We start from the raw sequence: 24,515 nt of genomic DNA, 5'->3' as shown, positions 1-24,515 counted from the left end.
CGAGTTGTTTTGACCAGTGGGGGTGGAAGTGTAGGACCCCTGTACGCAATAGAATCCTTCACTGCATGGCAGCGCTGCGTCGGTGTTGGTAGATGAGCAGTATGCTCCAGCGTCGCAAACAATCGGGACTGCTGAACCTTCAGGACAATTGGTACCAGGGAGACATGGACCACCCGTTGCAGTAGTTTCAGCCGGGGTTCCTGTTGGCGATCCCCCGGAGCAGTAGAACCCGCTTCGACAATTCCCCTTCGGTTTTACAGATGCGTATTCATCGATGTATGTTCCTCCTGGTGTTGGAGTACACTGCGAGAGATCCTGTAGTCCGGTTTGATTCCCAAATGATCCCGGTGGGCATGGGAATTGTGTAGCCCTTTGAGTGCTCTTGGGACAATAGTAACCCATGGGACACACATTGCTCAGATAGTCGTAGCAGCCCAGCGGGCAATAGAAACCCGGTGGACACGCGAGGCACGTAGGCGAACCCGTGACGTTGGAATACGATCCTTCGGGACAAAGGATTGGGCTCACTGAACCTTGCGGGCAATATGAACCGGTCGGGCAAAGTTGCCCTCCGAAGTACATGGACAGCTCTGCACTGTTGGCAGTATTCATGATCACCATAACAACTCCGGACGAAGGATTCGACCATGTATTGTTGCGCTTGCAATAGAAGCCGGCGTCGCACAACCCCGTCGGTTCCACAATTCCTACATCGGTGCAGTACATACCTTCATCGCAAAATACACAATCACTAGACTTTACGAGGCCGGTGTCATTCGAGTAAGTTCCAACAGGACACGGAATAGGTAAGTACGTGCCTTCGGGGCAGTACGCACCAGCGGGACATATGTGAGTTTCGTTCTCCGCAATCTTGCCAAAGGCACTCTCCGACCGTGGGGGACAAAAATTTCCTGCCGCGCATAACCCCGTAGGCTGCACTAAGGCCACGCTATCGCAGAACGATCCTGGAGTGCAATCCAAACACTCACTGACGTTTGTCAGTTTGACGGCGCTGCTGAACGTTCCAACGGGGCATGGCACAGGGACTTCCGCCGTGCCGGCAGGACAATAGCGACCTGCGGGACAGTCAACGTACGTGCTTGTTGCCACTCCGTCGCAAAAGTACCCCATAGGACAATCATCACAAGATTCCTGGCCCATGTCTGCCGCATACGTGCCAGCAGCACATTTGATAGGGGCTGAGCTCGCCTCGGGGCAGTAAAATCCCGCAGGACAAATTGCTCCAGTAACGTTGTCGGTTGGTGTTGGCGAAGACGCGTTCGAGACGCAATAGTAGCCTGGGCTGCACGATCCCGAAGGTGCAGTTAAACCTGTGGTGCTGCAGTGTTTTCCACCGGGGCAAAGGGAGCATGACGCTAGACTAGTACCCCCTGTAGACGCTCGGAACGAACCGATTGGGCATGTTATGGCACTACCGGTGCCTTCGGGACAATAACTCGCTGCCGGGCACACGTAGCCATAGCTCTGGGCCGCCGGGTTGGCAACTGGTGAGGCTCCTGAGCACACAAAACCAGCTAGACACGGTCCACTTGGCGCCGGCAACCCATACGAATCACAGTAAAGCCCACTGGGGCATGGCTCGCACTGTTCAACTTTTACGAGCCCCTCCACGTCTGCAAACGTTCCAGGCAAACATTTCACAGGCAGACCGGTTCCCTCAGGGCAATAGTTTCCAGTTGGACATATCGTCGGCGAAATGGTGCCAGGGAAACCGCAGTAGTATCCAGCTGGGCAAATGACGCATTGGTATTGAGCTGGATAGAGGTTGTATTGTCCTGGAGGACACGGTGACGGTGCAGTGGCACCCTCCAATGAGAACGAACCGCTAGGTGTTTCCATTTGCGTTGGCACAGCAGCGCCTCCAGTGCAATAGTAGCCGGGGTGACAGCTCCCTGTTGGTAGAAGCAGCCCCGGTGTCTCGCAGTACTCACCCGGAGGACAGGGGACACATTGCCCCACTGATTCAAGCCCAGTGAAGTTGTTGTACGTTCCGGGTGGACACAACGTCGGTGTTGAGGACCCCAGTGGACAATATGCTCCTTGAGAACACTGGTCGCCAGTATGTCGATTGGTTAAACCAAAGAGTGTTGACTCGTAGTTCATCGGCGCTGATGTGTAGGCCCCCAATGTGCAATAGTAACCCGGATCGCACAGTCCTCGAGGAACTGTCAGAGCCGTTGAGTCACAGTACATCCCCGGTGGGCAAGCCAAACAGTCTTCCACGGCTCGTAAACCCGTAGCATTGGCATACGTGCCAATCGGACATGGCTCTGGACTTGAAATCCCCGTACGGCAGTAGTATCCTGCTGGACATGTGATCGGGTAGGCTGTCCCGATGGGGCAGTACGACCCAGAGACGCAGAGCGCGCAGTCCTCTTCGCTTTGGCCCATCGTACGATTAAGATAATATCTCGCTGGACATGGGACTTGTGTTTGTGAGGTTGATCGCAGGGGGCAATAGAAACCTGGAGAGCACACTCCGGTGGGCTGCAGGGCCCCTGCAAGACTATAGTAGCCTGCAGGTGTGGGTGTACAGTCGCTCATGCTGTCTTGGCCTGTCAGATTGCTGTATGTTCCAGCAGGACAAATGATCGGCGCGGGGGTTGCAGTCGGACAAAAGTGTGCCGGCGGACAGGCATCCGTTTCCAGCGCTGGTTCGCTGCCCAAGCCTGGCGGGCAGTACGTCCCGTTGTAACAAGTCCCGTAAAGTGCCCCGGGTGCTGACCAACCCACTGCGTTAGAGCGCATATTCACTGCGCTCGTCGTATCGCTGTTGCAGAAGTATCCAGCTTCACACGTCGAGCACGATTTCGATCCGCTCGTAGAGAATTTTCCTTTGCCGCAAGGATTGGGACTTACCGAGGCTTCGATACAATAGTATCCAGCCGGACACATGATGCATGCAGGCCAAGCATCAGCCGGCCCCACCGTCTTCGTATTGTTCACAGAAGTGAAGCTCCCAGCCTTGCACGCAATTGGTGCTACAGACCCTGCTGGGCAATAGAAGCCTGGGGGGCAGTCGTCGCACTGACTTGGATCAAACAACCAAGTATTGGCCGTGTAGGTTCCGCTCGGACATGGGAACTGCGTGCTCGAGTACGTTCCAAGCGGGCAATAATGGCCCGGAGCGCAACTTCCATCGATAAACGACTTACCGCCTTGGCAATACTCGCCCGGTGGACAAATATCGCACTCTGTTGCTGCCGCCAGCGACGTGCTTGAGCTCCATGTTCCTGGAAGGCACGGGAATTGGTTGACGGATGAGGTGCCGTTAGGACAGAAGAAGCCTGCTCCACAATCCAACATCGTCTGCGTTTCGCCTCCAGTTCCTTGCAAGCAAGCATGACGCAGTGGACAAATGGTACAGTCTTGCGAGCGGATGAGATCGATATTTTCCGTGTACGTTCCGGCAGGACACGGGTGGTCCGTAGAGAGGACGGTGCCACCAGGACAGTAATGGCCTTTCGCACAGCGATCGACGTAGTTGCTCTGACCAACGTGAGGACAAGACCATCCGGGCGGGCAATCCAAGCACTCATACAAATCTGCAGCTCCTGTTTGTGGGTTATACGTCCCAGCAGGACAATTCGTCGGAGAGCTGCTAGCTTCTGGACAATAATTCCCCACAGGACAGTCAAGGCACTGGGTCCCGATAATCAGGCCGGTCTGGTCACCGCTATACGTCCCCGCAGGACACGGGTACTGGTTCGGCGCACGAGTGCCTTCAAGGCAGTAGTATCCTAGAGGACATGTTTGCGGGTTCGAACTCCCAGTTGGGCAATACGTTCCCTTCGGACAAACTTGACAAACATCAGAGCTCTTCTGTCCTGCATCCGGATTGAAGGTTCCGGCAGGACACGGATTTTGAGACGCGCGATTTGTGCCTTCCGGGCAGAAGAAACCTGCGGGGCATGTCTGCCGAGTCAGCGGCGTCGCTCCCATTTCGCAGTAGTATCCCTCAGGGCATGGTGCACATGCATGATCGATACTCTTATGAAAAGTAAAAACAAGCAATGCTATGTTAGTACAGCGCCTGGAAGTCTCACGAATTCCTAGCTTAGCGTACCTGCCCCGCTGTCACGTTCCCGAAAGTTCCTGCGGGACACAAGAAAAAAGTTGTGGGCGGGTTGCAATAGCCACCTATGGGGCACGCGTCTTCGGGAGGCGTCGGGTTCGTCGAGGCGAGGCTGCACATGTACCCCGGATAACAAGACCGGCAGTTTGCCACGGTACCTTCACTGTAGTACCCGACAGGGCACGGCTGAGGGAGTTGATCCGATCGCGGGCACTCGTAGCCTGGATCACACGCTAGACAGCTTGTCGACGCGCGTAAACTGTAGTATCCAACCGAGCAGTTCTTGGGCATTTCGTTGGGCGTATCGCAATAGTATCCTCGAGGGCATTCAACGCATGATCCGGAGCCCGACGTCGAGTAAAATCCTGTTTGGCACGGCTCCATGCTGGAGCTGTTGGAAAACGAGCACGCGTAACCAGCAGGACACGGTGTACAAGAACTCGCTGCACCAGTTGAATAAGTCCCTTTCGCGCAGGGAACCAGCAGCTTAGTTGTGGGATCTGGACACGCGTAGCCAGCAGGACAGGGAGTACAAGTTGTTGCGCCGGTCAAACTGTAGTAGCCGTCAGGACAGACAACAGGGGGAGAAGCCGTTGGGTCGGGGCAAGCATAACCCGCAGGACAAATGGTACACTGCACTGCTCCTCCCTGTGAAAACCATCCTGGTGCACACACGGAGTTTTGACTGCCATCGACCCGCGGACACATGTGGCCGATCGGACACGAGATACATTGTGCTAGACCACCCATGGAGTAGGTTCCTGCGGGGCACGCTTCTTTTAGAGCTTGAGTCGTCAGTGGGCACTGTATTCCTGCAGGACACGTTGTACACACAGTTGCTCCTGCCTCCGCATACGTCCCATTACTACAAGGGAGTTGAACTGCTTGGCCAGACAGCGGGCAATAGTTACCCGCAGTACATTGTGTGCAGTTTGCTTGGCCCTGACCGCTGAAAGTTCCGGGATTGCACGCTACTGGAGCTGCTGTAGTGCTCACGCATGCGGACCCCGCTGGACACGGCAAACATTGCGAAGCGTTGACCAGGCTATAGCTTCCACTTGAACACGGAACAGGTACAGTGGACGGTGACGAGCAGTCCATGCCAGCAGTGCATGGAGTACAAAAAGTACTAGACTTCGCTGAATAGTACCATGCAGGGCACGGAAGCGGGTCCGAAGTTGGTTGTGGACAATATTTACCAGCAGGACATTCGAAACAGTCGACGGAGCCCGCGGAGGAGTATGTTCCGTCGGCACATCGGACGGGAGCATCAGTCGTAGTAGCACACTTGTAGCCTTTTGGGCACTGCAGGCACTGGCCGCCGCCATCCAGACTGAAAGTTCCAGCCGCGCAAGCTGTGGACGAATTCTGCACTGGAGAGCACTCGTAGCCTTTTGGGCATGGAATGCAAGACGAATAATCAGAATTGCTCGTTTGACCCAGAGCGCATGCCTGGGGGTCACCAGATAACGTGCACGTGTATCCGTAAGGACATGCTGTACACGACACAGCTCCGCTGTGGCTGTAGGTGCCTTGAACGCACTTGGTAGGGGGCAGTGAGGTAGACGAACAGTAGCTGCCCGCGTCACAAAGCTGGCAAGGCATCGAAGCATTGACCGAGTAATACCCCGGTGCACAGGCAACTGGAGCAGTATCCACTGAGCACATAACGCCAACCCCACACAGGGTGCAAACGGTGGCATTGCCTAGTGAATACGAACCAGCAGCACAACGTAGTGGGGTGCTGTACTGGTCAAGGCAATAACTACCCGCTGGGCACGAATAGCAGACGTGATCGCTCTTAGCAGAAACAAAAAAAAAGTTACAACGATATCTAGAAAATAATTCTAAGTGACTATTTTTCGGACGTACCAGTGTGCTGTAGCTGCCAAGCCGGCATAGAACCGGGGACTGGGTCGAATCGACACAGCTGTGGCCAGCAGGACAGGTTTGGCACATGGAAGCCCCCTCGACGCTGCTGTACGTGCCTAGAGCACACGCAACTGGCGTAGATGTCGTAGAACTAGCACACGCATAACCTCTAGGGCATGATTTACAGGACATTGAACCCTCAGCGCTAAAATATCCAACACCACAAGACTGGGGTTCTTGGCTTGTAGATGCACAAAAATGCCCACTTGGACATGTTGAGCATGTCAAGCTATCCACCAGAGAATACGATCCATTTGTACACGCAACGGGGCCGATTGTTGGGTCCGAGCATGCATAACCAGCAGGACATTTTGTGCAGGGTGTGGCACCGGAGTTCGAAGAGTAGGTGCCTTGTCCACACGCCACCGGGTTGGTAGCGCCGCTGGGGCAGTAGTAACCTTCGGGACACTGCATACAAGAACCTTGGAGGGTATCGTTGTTGAAAGTTCCTGCCGGGCATTCGTGACACTGGACATCACCAGCTACGGAATACGACCCAACAGGACAAGCTTGAGGGCTTGCTTTCGGATCAGTGCAAAAAGCTCCGGCAGGGCAAACAAGACATGTCGATAAACCTTCAGAGTGAGCATACGTTCCACTAGGACAAGTCTGGCAGATAGCGGCATCTTGAGCAAATGCAGTGCTGGACGACGTTCCTCGTGGACATGGCACCGGCGCTGAGCAGGATCCTGTGCAGTAAGACCCAAGTGGACAACCCACACATTGTGAGTCCCCCGTCGTAATATTCGGCAGTGGGAACCAGCCTGAACGGCAGGGTTCCACGCAAGACTCCATTTCCAGGGGCTCGTAGTACACTAACACTTCATTTTGAGGAAAGACGTCATCATTTTTGGCATTGTAGTTGGGATCTGTCGAAGTTACCTCGTGAAAAACTCCACTGATAGCTCGCACAGTCGACGTAGATGTAGATGCCATCACGTTGATCACCTTCGGAGTGTTCCATGTACTTGCTGTAAAGACCACTTGATCCGGAAACGTTTCGATAAAGGAATCATGCGGCGTCATTTGGATAATCACGTTGCTACTAGGCTGTGAGAGGAGTGAGATTTCATAACTATCGTTGCGAAGACTTTCGACGACGGCGAGAAATCGATCGGAGATGTGAACTCCAGGAAAATCGTTCTCGCTGATGTGCACTTCAACTTCGTTAGCTGTGGCAAAAGTGCCACCATTATCTCCGCTGGAAATGCTGTGGGGAACGACTACAAGGCTCTCTGTGGTAGCTGTTCCACTCACGACAAGATCATTTGGTGCAGTCACCTTGATGCTTGCACTACTGGACCAATTCGACGCCGTAAACACTACTGATGCTGGCTCAAGTGTTAGTTTTGCCGTGCTATCGGAATCTCCGACTGAGAGAATTATGTCAGCGCCATCGTACGGTGGCGCGCTTAGCGACACCGTGTACTGTGCTCCGGTAGTGTCACCTTCAACTACTTGCAGCCTCATTGCGCTTATCACAACGCGCGCTTTCGATAGAAATGTGGCTGAAGTGTCCACGTACGCCTGATCAATGATACGGCTAGACGAATCCAGCGTCTGCAACAGCACTGTTGGGCCTATAGGCCCCTCGAGTAGCGGATGACTGACTCCATCCAATTCAATTGACACATCCTGCATTGCTGCGCTATCTGTTCCCGACACAGCGTCTCTTTTGACCCAGACTACATTATTCTTCATAACACTCGTGAACGTTCCATCCAGCCCAACAACACTCGCCAAAGTCACACCGGTTAACGACCCGTATATATACGGCAAATAAACACCTACAGCTCCATCATTTGGCACCGAGTGTGCCAGCGTCATGTGAATTACCAGTGACGAGCTGCGGCCACTGAGCAAATCCGCGAATGCCAACTGAGAGTTCCAAAGCACTCCGGGCTCCACCTCCATCACCGATAACTGCAGTGTTCGTGTAAATGTAGCGCCGGCGTCCGATATCTCCATAGACCCTACGCTTATCCGCCCCGCGCGACTTGGATTGGTCACGCCCGTCAACTTGAAGCGAATCTGCGTCCCGGAGCCAATCTCCGAGCCATTGCCACTGCGTTCCACCGACAAAGTGTTGGAGCTCGTATTCACCGCGATACTCCAGCTGCCGTCCAGCGTCTCGCTCAGTGCTGCATCGTCCACCGCAGCGTCCTGCGCGATTGCGAACAGCGCGCTCAGTTGGATCTTGAACAGTGCGTCCACTGGCAGCAGAGGGTCGTCCCCCGTTGTGAGCAGAATCTCGAGCGCCGGCGACGCCAATACGGTCGCATTGCCCCACGACGCGGAAGCTGTGGCGTCGATGGCAAGCGCGATGGGGTGGAATCCTGCAACCAGCACCAAGGCCAAGTGCACAACGAAGCTCCACAGCCGCATCTTGTCAAGTGCGACTCGAAGAGACGCGAGCCTGGCTGTCGAGCACCGAAATATATCAAACACCGAAATGGGGATGCAACTCGAAATCGGTCTTGTAAGTTTTCCAGTATTCCTTTTGTTGAGAGAACAGCGGCTATTGCTTTAGGACAAGCAGATTCCATTTGTTCGAAGACTGCGGCGTCGTAGTCCAGCGTAATAGTTGAAGCTGATGCTGCCCACTCATCTTGCTGCCGTCCACGCATCGTTTGATCTGAAAATGGTGGCAAGCTTCGATGTCCGAGATATTCTCCACGATTCGAGGCTTCGCTCGCAAGGAGAGCTATACGTTGTAGCGTCCGAACCCAGAGTTGGTCTACTTCAGGCAAAGCGGAGGAGGGGACTGCGTATATAAGCGCTGTCAAAACAGCGTCCGGGATCACCAAATGGTAGGTTCGTTATCCACTAATCCATGTTTCGGGAACCGTGGAGCCTCAAAACAAACGTGGCCACCGGAACTCCGGATTCTTTCGTCGTACAGGATGCCTTCGATGTCTTCGCGACTTGCCAATTCGTGAATCGCGACGGTCTCGTGTCTCGAGGAACGATGCACATCAATGGCGGCGGCCACCAGTGGATTTGGCTTCGAGCGACGACTGCAGTGGCCGCATACGGCACGAGGTCCGTCAGCTCTGTCGCCGTTGCGACTCGTTTCTCGTCGATGCGCGCCGTATGGATCGATCGATCGGATCGGACACCAAGCCGCATCGATGGATCGCTGAGCCAGAGCAGGCCTCCGGCCCGGAGTTCAGGCACATTCCACCGCCACACAACGTCACTGACGGAGCCCTTTGCCGCCTCGCCGATGCGGCTGCCATATGGATCGCGAGCGTGCTTTTTTCACAGGCAAGATAGGCGTCGGGCACAGCCATGAAATGCGCACATATGGGCTCTCAACATAACACACGACACCTCTTGCTTTCGTGCAAGTGTGTGCGAGGGCAGACACGCATTACTTCAAGCGAGTCTGCGTGCGATGGGCTCGGTCACTGCATCGGTGTGGTGCCGAGCCTGATCTCCACTTGACGAAATCTTCCATCCAGCGCACAGGTACTACCGTTGAGCTCAGGTCAGGTCATGCGCTCGCCCACGACGGTGGACGGGTACTTGGAGCGGCGCGGCCGCCACTTGAAGAGCTGGCGCCGCCGCTACTTCGTGTTCGAGGACGGGATGCTACTGCACAAGAAGAAGGACGACCCGGCCGCCAAGGTCCTGCACGAGGACCGCGTGTTCGACGTGCTTTACTGGAGCGGGCGTCCCCACGGCCTCTGCTTGAAGCTGCGAGGCGAGCGCCTCGTGTATTTGACCGCGCGTTCCGAGGACGACGCCGCGCGATGGCACGACGCCATCGAGAGCTACCTGACCGAGCAGCGCCGCGTCGAGGACCTGCGGCGCGCGCTGTGTCGAGGCCGCCTGCCTTCCATCCGCGAGTGTGAGTGAGGACAACAGCAGAGCAGAGCACATAATTTATTTTGCGGAGGAAGTGACGCTAACCAGGGCGTGAATAACAGCAGGCGAGCACCGAAAGCAATGAAAAGTAAGAATGTTCCTCCCCCTCCAGTTTGACGTCGTCGGCCCTTTGTCCTTCACCGCTAGTAGCAGTGAAGACGACTGCCCCAGGACACCGAGCGAGCAACCGAGCTCACCGCCAGCAGTTAATGGCCCCACGACCACACAATGCAGTCCGGCCTCACACATGAAGCAGAGTAGATAAACGAGTGGCGTGACGATATTATAGTCACGACTCACGACTCAAGTCGATGCGGGGCCTCATGTTCGCCGGAGCTGAAAATCCAGATGGCTGATGGATTTTTCACTTGATCTTTGTATGGGGCAGTGGTGGGTACATTTTGGAAGCGGTGCTGTTGGATGGTCATTTCGGAATTCGCCTCCACCCGTCCAAGTCTATCGCCTCCTTCGCTCTCCGTCGCAGCACTTCGCCCCCCGTCGCAGCTGATTGGCAAGAGTAGACAGAGTAGCCGAGCCGAGTACTGTAGTTGAGAGAGATAATAATCGAGACCGTCGAGACGCCTGTGTCCGTCCTCTTGATTCTTTCTTGCAACGTCAGTCTCTACTGTAGTCGAGAAGCCCCGTGACCATGTCGCTCTTTGGGTGTTCGGGAAGTGGAGTCCCCACCACCAGCTTCAACGCCTTCGGTCTGAGTGGCAGCAACAGCGGTGGCGGCTTCAGCTTCGGCCCCGTCCGCTCTGCAGCCTCGGCCGAGGCCTCTGTGAGCTTCGCGGACACAGACGACGCCTCGGAGCCTTTTGGTCGCGTCGAAAGCACGCACCAGTGCTTCATGCGGAACGGCCGAGTGGCCACCACGTCCAAGTGGACGCCGCCATCGCGCCCGCTCTTCCGGAGCTCGCAGCCAGCGCCTTCGTTCGGGTTTCACTCGAGCGGGGGCGACCCGGAGCGCGATATCCCGGCCTTCGGCTACTCGAGCCAGCCGCAGACTAAATCGCTCTTCGGATCGAGCTCTCCTGTCGTTGGTGGGTTTGGTGCTAGTGCTGGAGCGACAGTGAGTGGGACGTCGGCGGCGAACACGAACGCAAACTCTGGCTTCGGTTTTGGCAGCACTGGCGGTGGGTTTGGCGCGGTTGCCGGGCAGGCCAAGTCGACAAGTCTGTTCGGCACTGGGATCAGCGACGTGAACCATGGCTTCGGCGCGTCTAGCGTTGTGTTTGGAGCTGGCAGCCACACGGTCAAGCCGCCTCTGGCGCCATCTCCTAGCCCGTTCACGACTTCGACTTCAACCTCAACACCATTTACCAGCACCACCAAGCCAGCTAATCCGTTCGCTTCGGCGGTCTCCATTAGAACCACGAAGCCTGCAAACCCGTTCAAGATGCCGATGACTACGTTTGGAGGTTCAAAGGCTTTTTCATTTGGAGAATCCACGGTGACGCATTCCGGAGCTTCCTTTAGCAACCCGTTTGCGATGAAGAATGCTTCGGGCTCGACGTCCAATCCGTTTGCGGCGCAGGCGGCTCTAGTCTCGATGTCGAATCCGTTTGCGACGAAGAATGCTTCGGGCTCGACGTCGAACCCGTTTGCGGTGAAGAAGGTTTCGGGCTCGACGTCCAATCCGTTTCAGACGTCGAGGCTGAAGCAGGTTTCAAGCTCAAGCGTAAACCCGTTTGCAACTCCTTTTGTTTCAAGATCATCGGTAAACCCACTTGCAGCGAGGGTCTCCCCGAACACGACGGTGAATCCGTTCTCCGTTGCTACGTCGGACTCGTCCAGTTCGACCAAGAACCCGTTCGCTGTAGCATGGTCACCTGAGAAGATATTGTGGTCTTCTTCCAGCACTGCAGGTTCAGCGTCGATGAAGTTTAAGAGCAGGTTACGTCCAGCATTTCGCACCGGTGCAAGCCCTTGGAGCTCAAGTACGCAGGAGTCGTCTTCTGCACAGCCAGCTCCCACCACAGCTTTTGACTGGGGTGCTTGGGGGAAGAAGCAGGAGTCAATGCAGCCGAGCACTGAAAGCCTATGCAACATGTCGAATCTCTCGGCAGGTGAGGAAGCGAACACTGCAGCGCCCACGACTGAAACCCCGACCTCTTCGCCGGACGTGCTGGTAGCATCTCCTGATACCAACCCGTACGGATCGGGGTCATTCGGAGCTGGTCTTGTCGAGCAAAAGGTCAAGGCAGCGATTACGAATCCGCCGACATCGATCGAGCTCAAGATTCTAGATGCTCCATCATCGTCCACATCGTTCGCCTCGATGTCCTGCCAGCAGCCTTCGGCGAGGTTCGCTGCTAAGCTAGGCTTGGCCCGACAGCCTCTGCAGGCAACTCCCACGCGCCCGATGCTGCCGCGATTTTCGACTGCTCGGACAAAGCTTCCGCAGGCCGATCCATTCCGCTTTTCCAACTCCTTCTCCCGTCTTGCGATTTCAAAGCGAGCTGTGACGCTCCAAGTCATCCCGAGAGTAACACCGGTAAAGAGGAAAGGAGAAGCTGTTGGCATCGCCCTCGCGAACGCTGAAGTTGCAAGTCCGGTTAAGTCCAATGAGCAGTCTGACGATGAACCGGAGCCCGCTGGTCACGAAAGCGGTGAAGACGATGAGGATCAAGTCGAGACATACGCCTCTTCTTCACCTGCCTTCCCCGTTCTGCGCAGTGACAAGTACTTCACAGAGCCGTCTGTAGGTGAGCTCCAGCAACTCACCGAGGAAGAATTGGCACGCGTGGACAACTTTGTGATTGGGCAAAGTGGCTGTGGGAAAATCTCCTTCGTTGGAACTACGGACCTCCGCGGGCTTGTACTGGACGAGCTCGTGGTATTTTCCGATGGAGGAGTTGTTGTGTACCCGGATGAGCACGTCAAGCCGGATGTCGGTTGCGCGCTCAACAAGCCAGCTATCGTTTGTCTAGACGGCATTTCCGCAGAGGCGAGCGAGTCGCATGAGGATTTCCTGAAACGACTTGAAAGGCACACAGAGGTGTTGGGTGCTACCTTCCTGGGATACGATGAGGACTCTCAAGCTGGGAATGGTGGTGTGTGGAGCTTCCACGTAGAGCACTTCTAGGTTTGAAAACGAGCATGCATGGTCAGTAAGTAGATTAGGAAAGTTAGTCAATAAGTAGTACTAGTAGTAGTAAGCACGATCAAATAGCACGAAAGATGTCGAAAAAAAAGAGTAATTAGCGTATGACGTGTTAGTTCCGGTGCAATACACAGATACAAGTTCCATCATCGGAAGTAGTCTGTCCGGTTGTTTTGGTAACATTATCCACGTGTGCTTACGCTCGCCAGTCAATAAACGTTGAGCAAAGATGCATCAGCTGGCTCGTCCGGTACGACTCCACGAAAGTAGTTTCGCGCCCCGTTACCAGGTGTGCGAGCCCGCCGAGGAACTCCGGCTCAAGCTCCAGAGGCGTCGATGCCGATGAAGAATCGCTACTCAACTCGCGCTCCTGGGTATAGGAGAGGAGTGAACGCAGCTGAACTGCTTGCGTGGCCAGGGATACAATCATCGATGACACGCACGTTTGCGCCACAAGCGTGTCCTTCTCGCGCTTGTCATTTGTATCCTTTGCCGAAGCATCCCGAGCACTTGAAAGCTGCTGCGACAGCAGCATAACGCGTTGCAGGAACTGGTCCTCGTGACCGACCTCGAGTCCCTTTTGCTGCTCCAAACGAAGGTACTCCAGAAGGAGACCACCACCAATTGCATCCACCTTCTCGCAACTCTTCCACTGAGGGATACACGCGGACATGGGTTCAAGCTCCAGCAGCAACTGCAGCAAAACATCCTTTTCACTAGCGAAAAGGCAACGCATCGCGACACGAGAGATTAGGCACGCGTGAGCTTCTTCGTAGTGGTGCGCGGCAATCCACTGAGCGATTTCTTCATGGTGCTCCTGTCTCGCGACAGCTCGTACTGCCAAAGCTTCGCTAACCCATTCTGAAGGAAGACTCAAGCGTTCACAGAGCTCTTCGCGCTTGGACGCATCGGATGCCAACACATCCGCGTTGCGAAATAGAAGCTCACGACAGGTATTTTCACGCTCGGTTGCATCCGAAATATTGAGCGCAACGTAAGCTGCGTCTTCCCATAGACCTGCCCCCTCCAGCTGGCGAATAAAGTTCTGGTGAATGTGTGATTCCCACTGGCGATCAAGTTTGTAGCCGATAGCACGCAAAACGCTGTGTAGGTGCCACGACAATTCGTAGTCCAGGTGGTGTGACTCCTGGCTCATAAAACCACTGGGCGAGAGCACTTTGCACAGCGAAGCCACGTCCTCGATGTAGAGCTTCATCAATTCCATCAAAACGTCATCTTTATCTGAACCAGAAGTCGCGAAGCATGAAAGCGAGCCAGAAGCAAGCTGCTTGCTTACTGCGTCCTCGTAGAAAACCATGGCCGACTTCAGGGACGTGGCTGGGCCGCGCTTGTACCACAAGAAAAGCGCTAGGCAAGCGATCCACGACATGCTCGCACCTTTCTGAGCAGACAAGACCTCAACACTTCCTGCCAGTACACTGTACACAAGAACTAGAGTTTTGTCCATGAAGTCCAATGTTCCGTTCTCGCTCCACTGCGCAAGCTGCGTCTCCATCAAATTACGAAAATCCGTTCCCTCATAGGAGGCAGCCTGTGAAATCAGTGTTGCCAGGCGGAAATCACCACAATCCAGCGCCATATCTGCTGCTTCAGAGATTCGGTGCTGACACAGGAGACGGAGGACGCCTTCCGGACTTGGCGAGCTATCACTGTTAGTATCTTTCAGCGCAGCCTCAAACCACTGTGAGATGGCCTCACGGCGTAAATCTACCGTCTGAAAGTTGTCCAGCGTTTCCACTTCGTTTGGGTCGTCACGCGACGCAAGAGGGTAGAACACAGAAGCAGGCCGATCGCCCAGTTTGACTCCATGCTCTTGACCCCACAAAGCCTGAATCAGCTTCCACAGGAGAAGCGTGCGCTTTTCAGATTCAGCATTGGGTGCCTTTTTAACGCGGCTTTCAGCATGGGCAACATACTTGTGCAAACAGTTCATCAACGGCTCGTGAACAGGGAGAGCAAATTGCACTGGAACTTCAGATCCATCATGGTCAACGTAATCACCCAGGATCCGTCCCTGCAAGGTAACCTCATAGTGAAGCTTCAGTCCCTCGCGAAGCTCCGTCTTGCGCGATTTACGTAGACGAAGCGGAAACTCAATGCTGACACGGCGGCCTTTGTTTTCTGCACTCGAAGTGACTTCAGATCGCGTGGTGAGTTTTCCCAGGTTTACCAGTTCGCCGTTTGGGCCCCAGGAGCAGCGAAACGAGCGAGCCATGAACATCCCGCCGTCGACCTGGTTACGGACAACTTTTGCCTGTGATTGGTTGGAGGCCTGCAGCATCATTTGGTACGTAGTTGATTTTTCCGCGGGTGGCAAACGCTCGGCATTGCTGTTTACGCCAAGCGGCTTCAGCGTGTACGGAATGACGGGAAATACTTCACTGGTCGGGCGTTGGTCTTTCTTCGTGGCCATGACCTCCTCCTCCGTGTTCAGATCCATACGCGAGTCGGACTCGGATCCCAAGGCTTCTGAGTCTTCTGACATCGCAATCAGCTTATCACTATCAGAAGCATAAGTTTGCTGGTCCCCAAACGATGCAACAACATTGTTGCTAGTCACCTCGCCAGCGTAGATACCGGACTGACGAAATAGTCCACTTCGATCAGCTGAAAAAGTGGCCTTTCCGCGGCCGATCAGATGTCCTCGAACCATGCCTGGCTTGTGCGGGGGTTGGTCCATCTGCAGCTCCTTGTTAGCTGCCGCTCCGTTGTGGTTATCCATGTCAACATCATCGTCATCGTCGTCATCATCAAAGCCGTAACGGCTGAAATGTTCAACCCGGAACCGCCAGATACCCTTATCAGTTGAGTAGTCGAGGAACGTAGCACCGATATCTTGCGTGCGCTGTTTCACACGTTCCTTGTACTTTTCCGGCGAAGACGATTTACGCGGCGGGAAAATACCCAACAGCTCAACAATAGCCGGCTTGTTTAGACCCTTGCCAAGTTCGTGCTTCTTCTCATCGTCCTTGTAGACGATCACCTCCTTTTTCTCGAAGAATACCAGCTCATCAAGGTCAAGATCACGCACATCCGTCTTACCGATCCACTCAACGGCTCCCAAGCCACGGCAACCGACAGTAAATTTTTCCACTTGTGACAGCTCGCGGTCAGTCATTGTCTGCAGGCGCTCGTACGACGGAATAGTGTAGTAGTCCTTGTTCTTTAGCACAGGACACGAAGAAGCGGCGGGGGAGGCGCGATCAGCACCACCCGCTTCGGTCTCCTTGAACAAATCGTCTTCGTCCCGACTAGCAGAGGCCAAGTACTCGTCATAAGTCATAAAGCGCTTAGGCGGTGCCGTTTCTTCGCAAGTCTGGGTTTCTGGCTTCTTGGTGAGGGAGGAAATCGACAAACTGTGATTATCACCCTCCTTGTCCTCCGCGCGGTTTTCAATCACAACGACGTCGATAGAATCCCCGTCCTTTAGCTGCAGTTCTTCGATAGAACTCGCGTCGTGCACGATTCGTCCCTTCAGAACCAGCTCAATGTCGACGATGGGGGATGCCGCCGAGATACTGCTCTCACGCAGCAACTGCTTCACTTCCGTTCTCGCCTGCTTTACCGTGTGGCTCGGGTACAAGCGCAGTGAGAAAGATTTTTTGTTCGTCTGGTTGCAGAACGTGATGCTGTACTTGCCATCATCACCGGTCTTTAGTAGTCGGCTGCGAGCACTTCCAATTTCGTGGACATCCGAACGGTCGCTATCCGTGATCGGAACTACCGACACCTGTGAGCTCGCCCCAAGCCCTCGAGATGGGGCTTGTTCTCCTTTTTCAATCACGAGCTTCTTCGTTACGGAGTTCCGGAACAGCGACGAAGTAAACTTAAACTCATCCTCCTTCGAGGCGCTATCGCTTTTTGACTCCAGACCCGCTCGGGCTCCGCTTGAAAGCGACGAGGAAATGGCCGGAGATGTGAACGTAGAGAATCGGCTCTTTGAGCCCTTGAACGAGCCACGGATGAAAGACACTGGAATGGCGTGGCGGTTGCTAACGGTCTGACGGCGGGTCACGAGAGGCGGGTCCAGTGGTCCCCTAGGAAGACCAACGTCATCTGCGAAAGTAGTTAGACGGGAAGACGCACTAGAACCAGTTTTGATCGACTGGAGATCCAACGCAGCCTTGACGTTTTGCTCAACGAGACCAGCACCGAATGATCCAGCGCCGTACGGGTTCACATCAGGGGCTGCGACCAAATTCTGTGGTTGCGCGGCTGCTGCCTGGGCTGGCTGCTGTGGTTGTCCAAACAAACTACCCGTCGCACCGAACCCTCCAGTTGGAGCAGCAGGAGTAGCGGTGGTTCCAAAGCCACCAAAGCCACCAGTAGTAGTGCTACCAAATCCGCCACCAGTGCCGAAGCCAAACCCAGTGGTACCTGTGCTTGTGGTAGTGTTGGCTCCGCCAAAAAGAGATGAGCCACCGGTTCCTGCAGTATTACCAAACAGCCCTCCCGTAGTCGTACTTCCAGGCGTCGATCCGAACAGACTGGTAGTCGCAGGCTTAGCTGCTCCAAACAAACTGGTGGTCGCACCAGGTGTGGCGGCAGGAGTCGTGCCAAATCCAAAACCACCGGTTGAAGCGGTTGATCCACCAGTTGAGCCGAAGAGCGACGTCGTGCCGGCTGCCGATTGCGCGGGCGTCGTGCCAAAAGCGCTGGGTGTCGCCGTGGCTCCAAACGCACCACCTGTAGTACTTCCAAAGGCACTGCTTCCGTTAGTGGCACCAAAACCAAAACCTCCCGTCGCGGGCTTCGGAGCCGTAGCCCCGAATGAAAAACCTGATGAAGCAGGTGTTGCCGCGCTAGTTCCTCCAAAAAGCGACGTCGTCGCGCCAGCCTGAGGCTGTGCAGTTCCAAACCCGAATCCTCCCGTAGCTGGTGCCGCTGCAGGCGTGGTCGTGGCACCAAATCCGCCGAAACCGGTCGATGCAGCAGGTTTACCAAACGCAGAGGAGCCAAAGCCGGATGAAGCCGCTGGGGTAGTCGTGCCAAAGCCGCCAAATCCGCCAGTCTGCGGTTGCGTCGCTGGAGTCGCACCGAAGCTGCTTCCAAATCCGCCCGTCGTGGAGCCAAAACCACCACCCGTAGCGGGAGCTCCGAAAGCTGACGTAGCCCCGGGAGCAGCGCCGAAAGCACTGCTGGTAGCTGGTGCACCGAACGCACCCGTCGCGGGGCGAGCGGCGTTATTTCCAAAGAGGCCGCCGCTCGTAGCAGGGGCCGCGGGCTGCGATCCGAACCCGCCGAATCCCCCGGTCGTCGTGGCAGTCGTCGATCCAAACGCAGACGATCCAAAGCCGCCGCCAGCGGTGGACGTCGCACCGAACGCCGACGGCTGGCTGGTGCCAAAGCCGCCCGTCGATCCGAAGGCCGAGCTGGTCGCCGCCGGCTGAGCGCCAAAGCCTCCGAACGCACCGGCACCGGCCGTGGTTGCGCCGGGCGCCGGCGCGTTCTGCGTGGCCGCCGCCTGAGCCGCCGCCGGGTTCGTGCGCTTCAGGTAGTCCTCGTAGCGCAGCTCCTCCGTCGACTTGTGCGCGTACGCCTGCATGCGCGAGATCGAGATGTAGTTGGCCGTGCCGCCCGTCCCAGACGGCTCCATCTCGCGCGTGGGCTGGTACGGCGGCTGGCCCGTGCCGACCTGCACCTGTCCGGGCGCGGCGCCGCCCGCCGGCTGCTGCGCTCCGAAGCCGCCGAAGCCCGAGGGGCCCGCGGCCTGCGCGCCGAAGCCGCCGGTCGTGGCAGTCGACGCCGCTCCGAACGGGCTCTTGGCCGCGGACGCGCCGAAGCCGCCCGTGGCGCTGCCGAACATGCCGCCGCTGGCGGGCGCGGGCGTGCCGAAGCCACCGGTCGACGCGCCTGCTCCGAACGCGCTGGTGGTGGCCGCGCCGCCGCCGAAGGCGCTCGTGGAGCCGAAGGGGCTGGGGCTGGCCGCCGGCTTGGCGCCGAACGGCGTGCTGGCCCCGAAGGCCGACGCGCCGGCGGCGGAGCCGAAGCCGCCGGTGGTCGCGCCGCCGCCGAACGCCGACGTGGCGCCGAAGCCCGACGTGGTGGCGGGGGCCGCGGCCGCGCCGAAGCCCGAGGAGGGCGCCGCCGCCGCGCCGAAGCCGCCGAAGCCCGCGGCGCCCGTCTGCTGCGTGCCGAAGCCGCCTGCTGCGGCCGGCGCGGCGGCCCCGAAGCCCCCGAAGGCCGGCTTGGCGGCGGCCGCGCCGAAGGCCGACGTGCCGGCGGCGGAGCCGAAGCCGCCGGTGGTCGCGCCGCCGCCGCCGAACGGGGACGCGGCCGCGGAGCTGCCGAAGCCGCCGCTGGTGCCGGTCGAGCCGAAGCCCCCGAAGCCGCCGCTCGCGGGCGCGTTCGAGCTGCCGAACCCGCCGAACGACATGCGGAGTGAAGGTCCCTCTCTCTCTCTCTGTGCGTCTGTGCCTAGTGGGTGGGGCAGGCGAGGGCCGCGGCTGCAGTCGAGTGCGGAACGAAGTGAGCCGCTTCGCTGTCGACCTGCCGATTGTGTTGTGCTTTGTATGGAGCTGGTTGGGTTGGGTTGGTGGTCGCTTGCCTTCACACGCCGCGCGCCAAATTGGAGACGCTCTAAGTACGGTTGTGGAGTGGCGCACACCAACTTCAACTCGAAGACTGCCCGCTTGAAATTGTCACTGATGCCAAGCGCGCGTTGTCGCTGGTCCGTGCGAGTTGGGGATATAATTTACAATAGAACTTCACAATTACGGGGGTTATAGGAGCCGATATGAGCGAGGACAAGTCGAATCCAATGGCACAACTTGCGTTGAGTTGACGATTTCTCTTGTAAGGATCTCCGCGCTGGAGTGAAGGTACGGGGAGCAACTTCATACTAGTACTCATGATTCTGATTATCGCCGCTTGCTTGCTGCGTTGCCGCTTCCACTACTGTGCTTGGTGTCTGCGCTTTTCATTCGCGGTTGGCGCGTCTGCCGCGAGCGGAATCGACCCGTAGCACATTGACAACTTCTTGTGCCTCAGCCTGTCAAACGGAACTTGAGGATGAGAATCGTCAAACATCGTTCTAGGACGTGCCGTATCATACATATATGAGTCTCATGCTAATACAGCAACCACACGATGGTAAAATGCTGAAGGGAGTGTTAGTGTTGTCCTGAAGCATTCCCGCTACGGTGCAAACACGTTTCAGTTCTGCAATAATAACACAAATTCAGCAAAGTACTTCCTGTCTCATTGTGCGACGTGAGGGGGACATAACTTCTTCATACCGCGACAACACTCCGAAGACTGAGGGCTGGAACTGTCCGCGGAGGCGCAGGGCTGCGAATTGTGGTCATCGATGTGGATACCTGTGCGATCAGCTTCCTCGAGTACCAAGTCGTGCCACATCGGCTTTACTGGTGCCACCGAATACGACTGACCAGCAGCCACTTTTGCCCAAGCACGTTACATCCTTTAGTGCTGGAATAGCGTCGATAGCAACTTTGGCTGTAGCTAGCTGTGCATCGCTCGTCTGAGGGTCAATTCCAAGCTTGAAGTAAAACGGCCGTCCAACCATTTTGTCGACTGCAATCTGCAGTTCGGAACTCACCGCATTGTCACTCCAAACTGCGAAAAGCGTCTGGACTCGACGTCCGCCCCAAGCCCATCGCGCCACGGGTCTTATAATATGTTTGCACCAGTTTCCGAAACCCCGACGGTCTTCGCAAACACATCCACGGCTTCGCTAGCTTATGCCTTCCTGTCGACAGATTTACTGATCAATGTCGTGCGCCACAAAGTAGGCCAAATCTAGCGTTGTACTGCAGAGCTCTCGCACAGGCACAAGATCAGGGTCTTTTGGTCAGACTGCACTTCAGTGCAGCCTCCGAATCACTCTGCAAACACGTTGCACGTCTTCCAGTTTTTTTCGTAGCGGGAAGACTGGGATCTCTCAAACCAGCGAACGCAGCAGGCGTTGGCTGGACTGAGATGTCGACCTCAAAACTTCCGAAAGATGGCATAAAGATCGAGTCAAGGCGGTGGTGGAACCTCGGCCGAGGTTACACGCCATCCGAGTCCCGAACAAACCCAAATACTTAGTTTAGCACTGGTACTGCAGATTAGAAACAGCGAGCGCTACTACATGTACACTGTCGCTGAGTTCGCTTTCAATAGCACTTGGAAATGGTTCACTTTGTTCGTGAAGGGCACCACTAGTGTTTCGAGAAGGTTTGTCCTGGCCGACCAATTGTAGAGAAATCGGAAGGCGTGAACAAAGCTGCTTGGCAGCTTTCTCGGTAATGCATCAGCGATGCAGAGCGATGTGAAGGAGATCAAACAAGGGCGACTGGGACTTGCGTATGCTGCTGTTGGGAGTACTAACCCATAGCTAATTACATTGTGTGTGTGCATCTTGCTAGCATCGAAACCCTACCGGAAGTCGAGCAGCACGAGATGCATCTTCTTGAGGTCCCGCCGGATCACGACCTTGCCTGGTACGAGCTTCGAGAACTTGTCGCCGTCAAAGTTGCTCGGCACCTTCAGCACGATGCACTTGGTGCTCCCCTGCAGACGCGCGCAGATCTCGTGCAGTGGGAGACCTCCGAGAAACAGGTCCACCTTCTCAAGGTCCTTGTATTCGGGGCCACCCCATGGTGGATCCAGAAACACCACGTCCTGTTGCAACTCGAGCATGACGTCGAGGTAATTCGCGTAGATGCACCTAGCATTCGTCTTCCGTAGCACCTGCAAATTGTGCCGCAGCATCTGGACGCGCGTGGAATCATTTTCAATGGCGTTCACGTGTGTGAAGAAGTCGCAAAAGGACAACACGTTGCCTCCAACACACGCGGTGCCGTCTGTTACCACGAGCGGATACTTTTTGCGCTCTTCGGTGGCCGTGCTCGCATCTTCGTGGTCCTCGTTACCGCTCTCTGAAGTAGTGTCGTCCTTCGGCGGCGCGAACAGATCCAACACTGCCTGAGAGATCTTCGTTGCCATTTCGAAGTCGGTGACGCTGAACTCCGCGACCTCGTCCACTTGAAGCTGGCTCCGGAGGTCGTAGTCCAGGTTCCGGAAGAAAAAGTCGCGTTTGTCGCCGCACTTCCTCGGACGCGGGGACCCGTGCGAGTCTGACCCTGAGCGCGGCGACCGGGGCGAGTCTAACCTCGACGACGACCGACGGTTCGCTCTGTTTCCTCCTGGGTGTTGCGCGTGTCCGCGCGGGCTCAACTCCGCGCTGTCATTGTGGTAGTGCCCTCTCTGATGATGCCCAGCCGCCGACGAAGGGCTCTTGGCTTTCCGGGCTGCGCCGTCAGGCGAGTTCACTACGCCCGTAGGGCTGCGGCGTTGCGCGTTTCCGTTCGCCTGCCTGGTGCTGTGTACTGCAGCCGCGTCGTCCACGTGCAGCTTGTCCGCGAGCCTCTGTAAGCTGCTGCGGCGCGCGAACATCACTTCTCCTAGTAGCGACGGGTGCGGCACGCCGCCCACGCTCTGCAGTTTCGTTTCCTCTCTCTGCGACGGCGTTTTCTGCCGCCGCTTCATCTGCTGCCTCCGTTTCCTTCTCGCCAAGTCGGCGGTCTCCATCTCGTCCTGGCTCAAGGACCGCCCTGCGCTCACGGCAGCAGACACCGACAGCGCGTCGAGCGACTGGGCGGGTCTGAGCACGGGGGGCCCCGGAGGCAGCGGCAGAAAGATGCCGGCGGTCGCGGGCGTCGTCCGGCGGTCGTTGCGCGCGCGCCGGCCGTGCGACACCACGGTCTTCCACTCGCCCTCCTCCACGATCACGTGGTCGTTGGGCTTGGGGCCCTTGGCCAGCTCGGCCTCGCGCCGCTTCTTCTCCTCCTGCATCTGCTGCATCTGACGGGCGCGCTGCAGCTGGCGCTCGCGCTGCAGGCGCTTGGCCTCCAGCTCGGCCTGGTGCTTGCTCGCAAAGCCGCTGGCCGGGCGCCACGAGCGCTCGTTGTCCAGGCTGCTGCTGCGCTGGCGGCCGATGAATCCCAGGTGCGGCGTGGCCACGCGCGCTGCCGCCGCCATGGGCCGAGACGACGCGCGCGGAGGAGGCTCGTCGGGCTCCGGCACTTCCATCAACCACCTGAGGATTCGAAACGGCGGAGCTGCTCGGATAAGAGTCCGAGGTCTGACTTGGCGTTTGTATGCGTCTATTTCGACCAATCCTGGACGGTCTCAGGTGCCCTGAGTTGAAGATCATGCAGCACAGGTCGCTTCCCAGTGTTTGGCCACACCACGATTCAGTGGCAGCGCAACTATCTTGTCCGGCGCAAGGTTGGACGACTTGGCAGTGGGGGTGTCTTCGAGACGTGCAGTGCTTGTGGACACCGTGATTGAACTTGTAGATTATGATCGCCGCAGCGCGTGCAGAAGCGCTCACCGCCACAGTTAGGACAGAACGAGACTCCGATCGGTCTTGCTGCGTACATGCGAATCTTGAAGCTTGGTGAAATATGAGCAAGTGTTGAAATCGACTACCGGTAGCTTGGTCGAAAGCAAGGTACCCCTCCTACACGAGAGCCATCCCTACTGGTTGCAGTAGACACCTATAGCATCGACTTAACTAGGTTAACATTGTTGGTGTAGCAAACAGGAGCTGACGTCTCTGAGTGAATGGTACGAGCGACGATATCGTCGTGAGATCGTCGCGCTTGTCGGTGTTGCAGTCAAAAAGATCTCGAACACCGGAATTGCACTCGCTACTGGGGTGTTATCAGACATCTTGCTCAGGGCCGCCAACCGATGCTCACAGTCCATGGCGTCACGCCAATGCGTGTTTTCCTATTGGTCTTGAAGGTGGTGGTGGTGGTGGTGCGTCTACAAGTCGTCGACTTGAAGTCGAGGTGCAGGCGGCAATTGAACCTGCGTCACTGTACCCCAAAATTTAATGAGATGTTGGCAACGCCGCGCCACATGACCAAGCGTGGTCGTTCGCCGTCTGTCGTTGAGGCTCGCGCAGCACCGCCCCACGTGGCCATGGCACCGGCTGTCGATCCGGGGCTTGCCGCGTCATGCGGTGCCGACTCCGCGCTGTCAGGTCGACAGCTGCAGGACGTAGATCTGCTGATCGGCGCCCGCGCCGTGCTGCCGCTCTTGCCGTGGTGCCGCAGCCCTCAGCTCCGCAGCACCGCTGAGGCCCGCACTGGCGAAATGGCAGCGCGAGCTTCATGATGCTCCTTGGTGCTGCTTGGATGTCTGCCAAGTAATCAACGTCACCATTTTGCGATCCTCTAACTCAGTGCACAGAGGGTCATTTCCTAAAGCGAAAACAGCAAACATACTGACTCAGCATAATTAAATCGGCCCATCACACGCCTTTTAGGGTTGCACTTGCCCAGTCCCTGATCTTATTGACACACAAGACACGAACATGCGGTGCAAACCGCCGACGCACCGCTGTGTCGCAAGCGCGTCACGACGCTAAACTGAGACTTGAACTTGCGCGAAAAGACCTCGCGCCAGCCGCTGTCTCAGCCTTATGCATGCATTCTCGCATACGTATTTATTATTAGAGGCTGTGTTACCAGT

The 24,515-nt window shown here is 56.6% G+C and overlaps 5 protein-coding genes across 5 annotated transcripts; 2 read left to right on the top strand and 3 right to left on the bottom strand.

The window, feature by feature from the left end:
• Window positions 1-5,861: 5,861 nt before the first annotated feature.
• IUM83_18056 (Insulin-like growth factor binding protein, N-terminal) lies at window positions 5,862-8,413 on the bottom strand (the record flags this gene model as incomplete). The annotated part of the gene is made up of 3 exons (XM_067943035.1): window positions 5,862-5,896; window positions 5,969-6,026; window positions 7,820-8,413. The coding sequence occupies 3 exons, from the start codon at window positions 8,411-8,413 to the stop codon at window positions 5,862-5,864; spliced, it is 687 nt and encodes a 228-aa protein (XP_067780787.1).
• A 1,113-nt stretch (window positions 8,414-9,526) lies between these two features.
• On the top strand, window positions 9,527-9,889 carry IUM83_18055 (dynein light chain; the record flags this gene model as incomplete). Its single annotated transcript, XM_067943034.1, has 1 exon — window positions 9,527-9,889. One exon carries the CDS (start codon window positions 9,527-9,529, stop codon window positions 9,887-9,889), a length of 363 nt encoding a protein of 120 aa, XP_067780786.1.
• Window positions 9,890-10,547: 658 nt separating this feature from the next.
• IUM83_18054 (nuclear pore complex protein NUP98A) lies at window positions 10,548-12,986 on the top strand (the record flags this gene model as incomplete). The annotated part of the gene is made up of 1 exon (XM_067943033.1): window positions 10,548-12,986. One exon carries the CDS (start codon window positions 10,548-10,550, stop codon window positions 12,984-12,986), a length of 2,439 nt encoding a protein of 812 aa, XP_067780785.1.
• Window positions 12,987-13,200: 214 nt separating this feature from the next.
• Window positions 13,201-19,401, bottom strand: IUM83_18053 (putative nuclear pore complex protein; the record flags this gene model as incomplete). The annotated part of the gene is made up of 2 exons (XM_067943032.1): window positions 13,201-18,128; window positions 18,189-19,401. 2 exons carry the CDS (start codon window positions 19,399-19,401, stop codon window positions 13,201-13,203), a joined length of 6,141 nt encoding a protein of 2,046 aa, XP_067780792.1.
• A 2,006-nt stretch (window positions 19,402-21,407) lies between these two features.
• On the bottom strand, window positions 21,408-23,012 carry IUM83_18052 (rna methylase; the record flags this gene model as incomplete). The annotated part of the gene is made up of 2 exons (XM_067943031.1): window positions 21,408-21,956; window positions 22,362-23,012. 2 exons carry the CDS (start codon window positions 23,010-23,012, stop codon window positions 21,408-21,410), a joined length of 1,200 nt encoding a protein of 399 aa, XP_067780791.1.
• Window positions 23,013-24,515: the final 1,503 nt, after the last annotated feature.

Source organism: Phytophthora cinnamomi (assembly GCF_018691715.1).
Source record: "Phytophthora cinnamomi strain GKB4 chromosome Unknown Contig125, whole genome shotgun sequence".
Classification (NCBI taxonomy): domain Eukaryota; phylum Oomycota; class Peronosporomycetes; order Peronosporales; family Peronosporaceae; genus Phytophthora; species Phytophthora cinnamomi.
The sequence above is the reverse complement of the archived record's forward strand: the minus strand, read 5'-3'. Positions and strand labels throughout refer to the sequence as shown.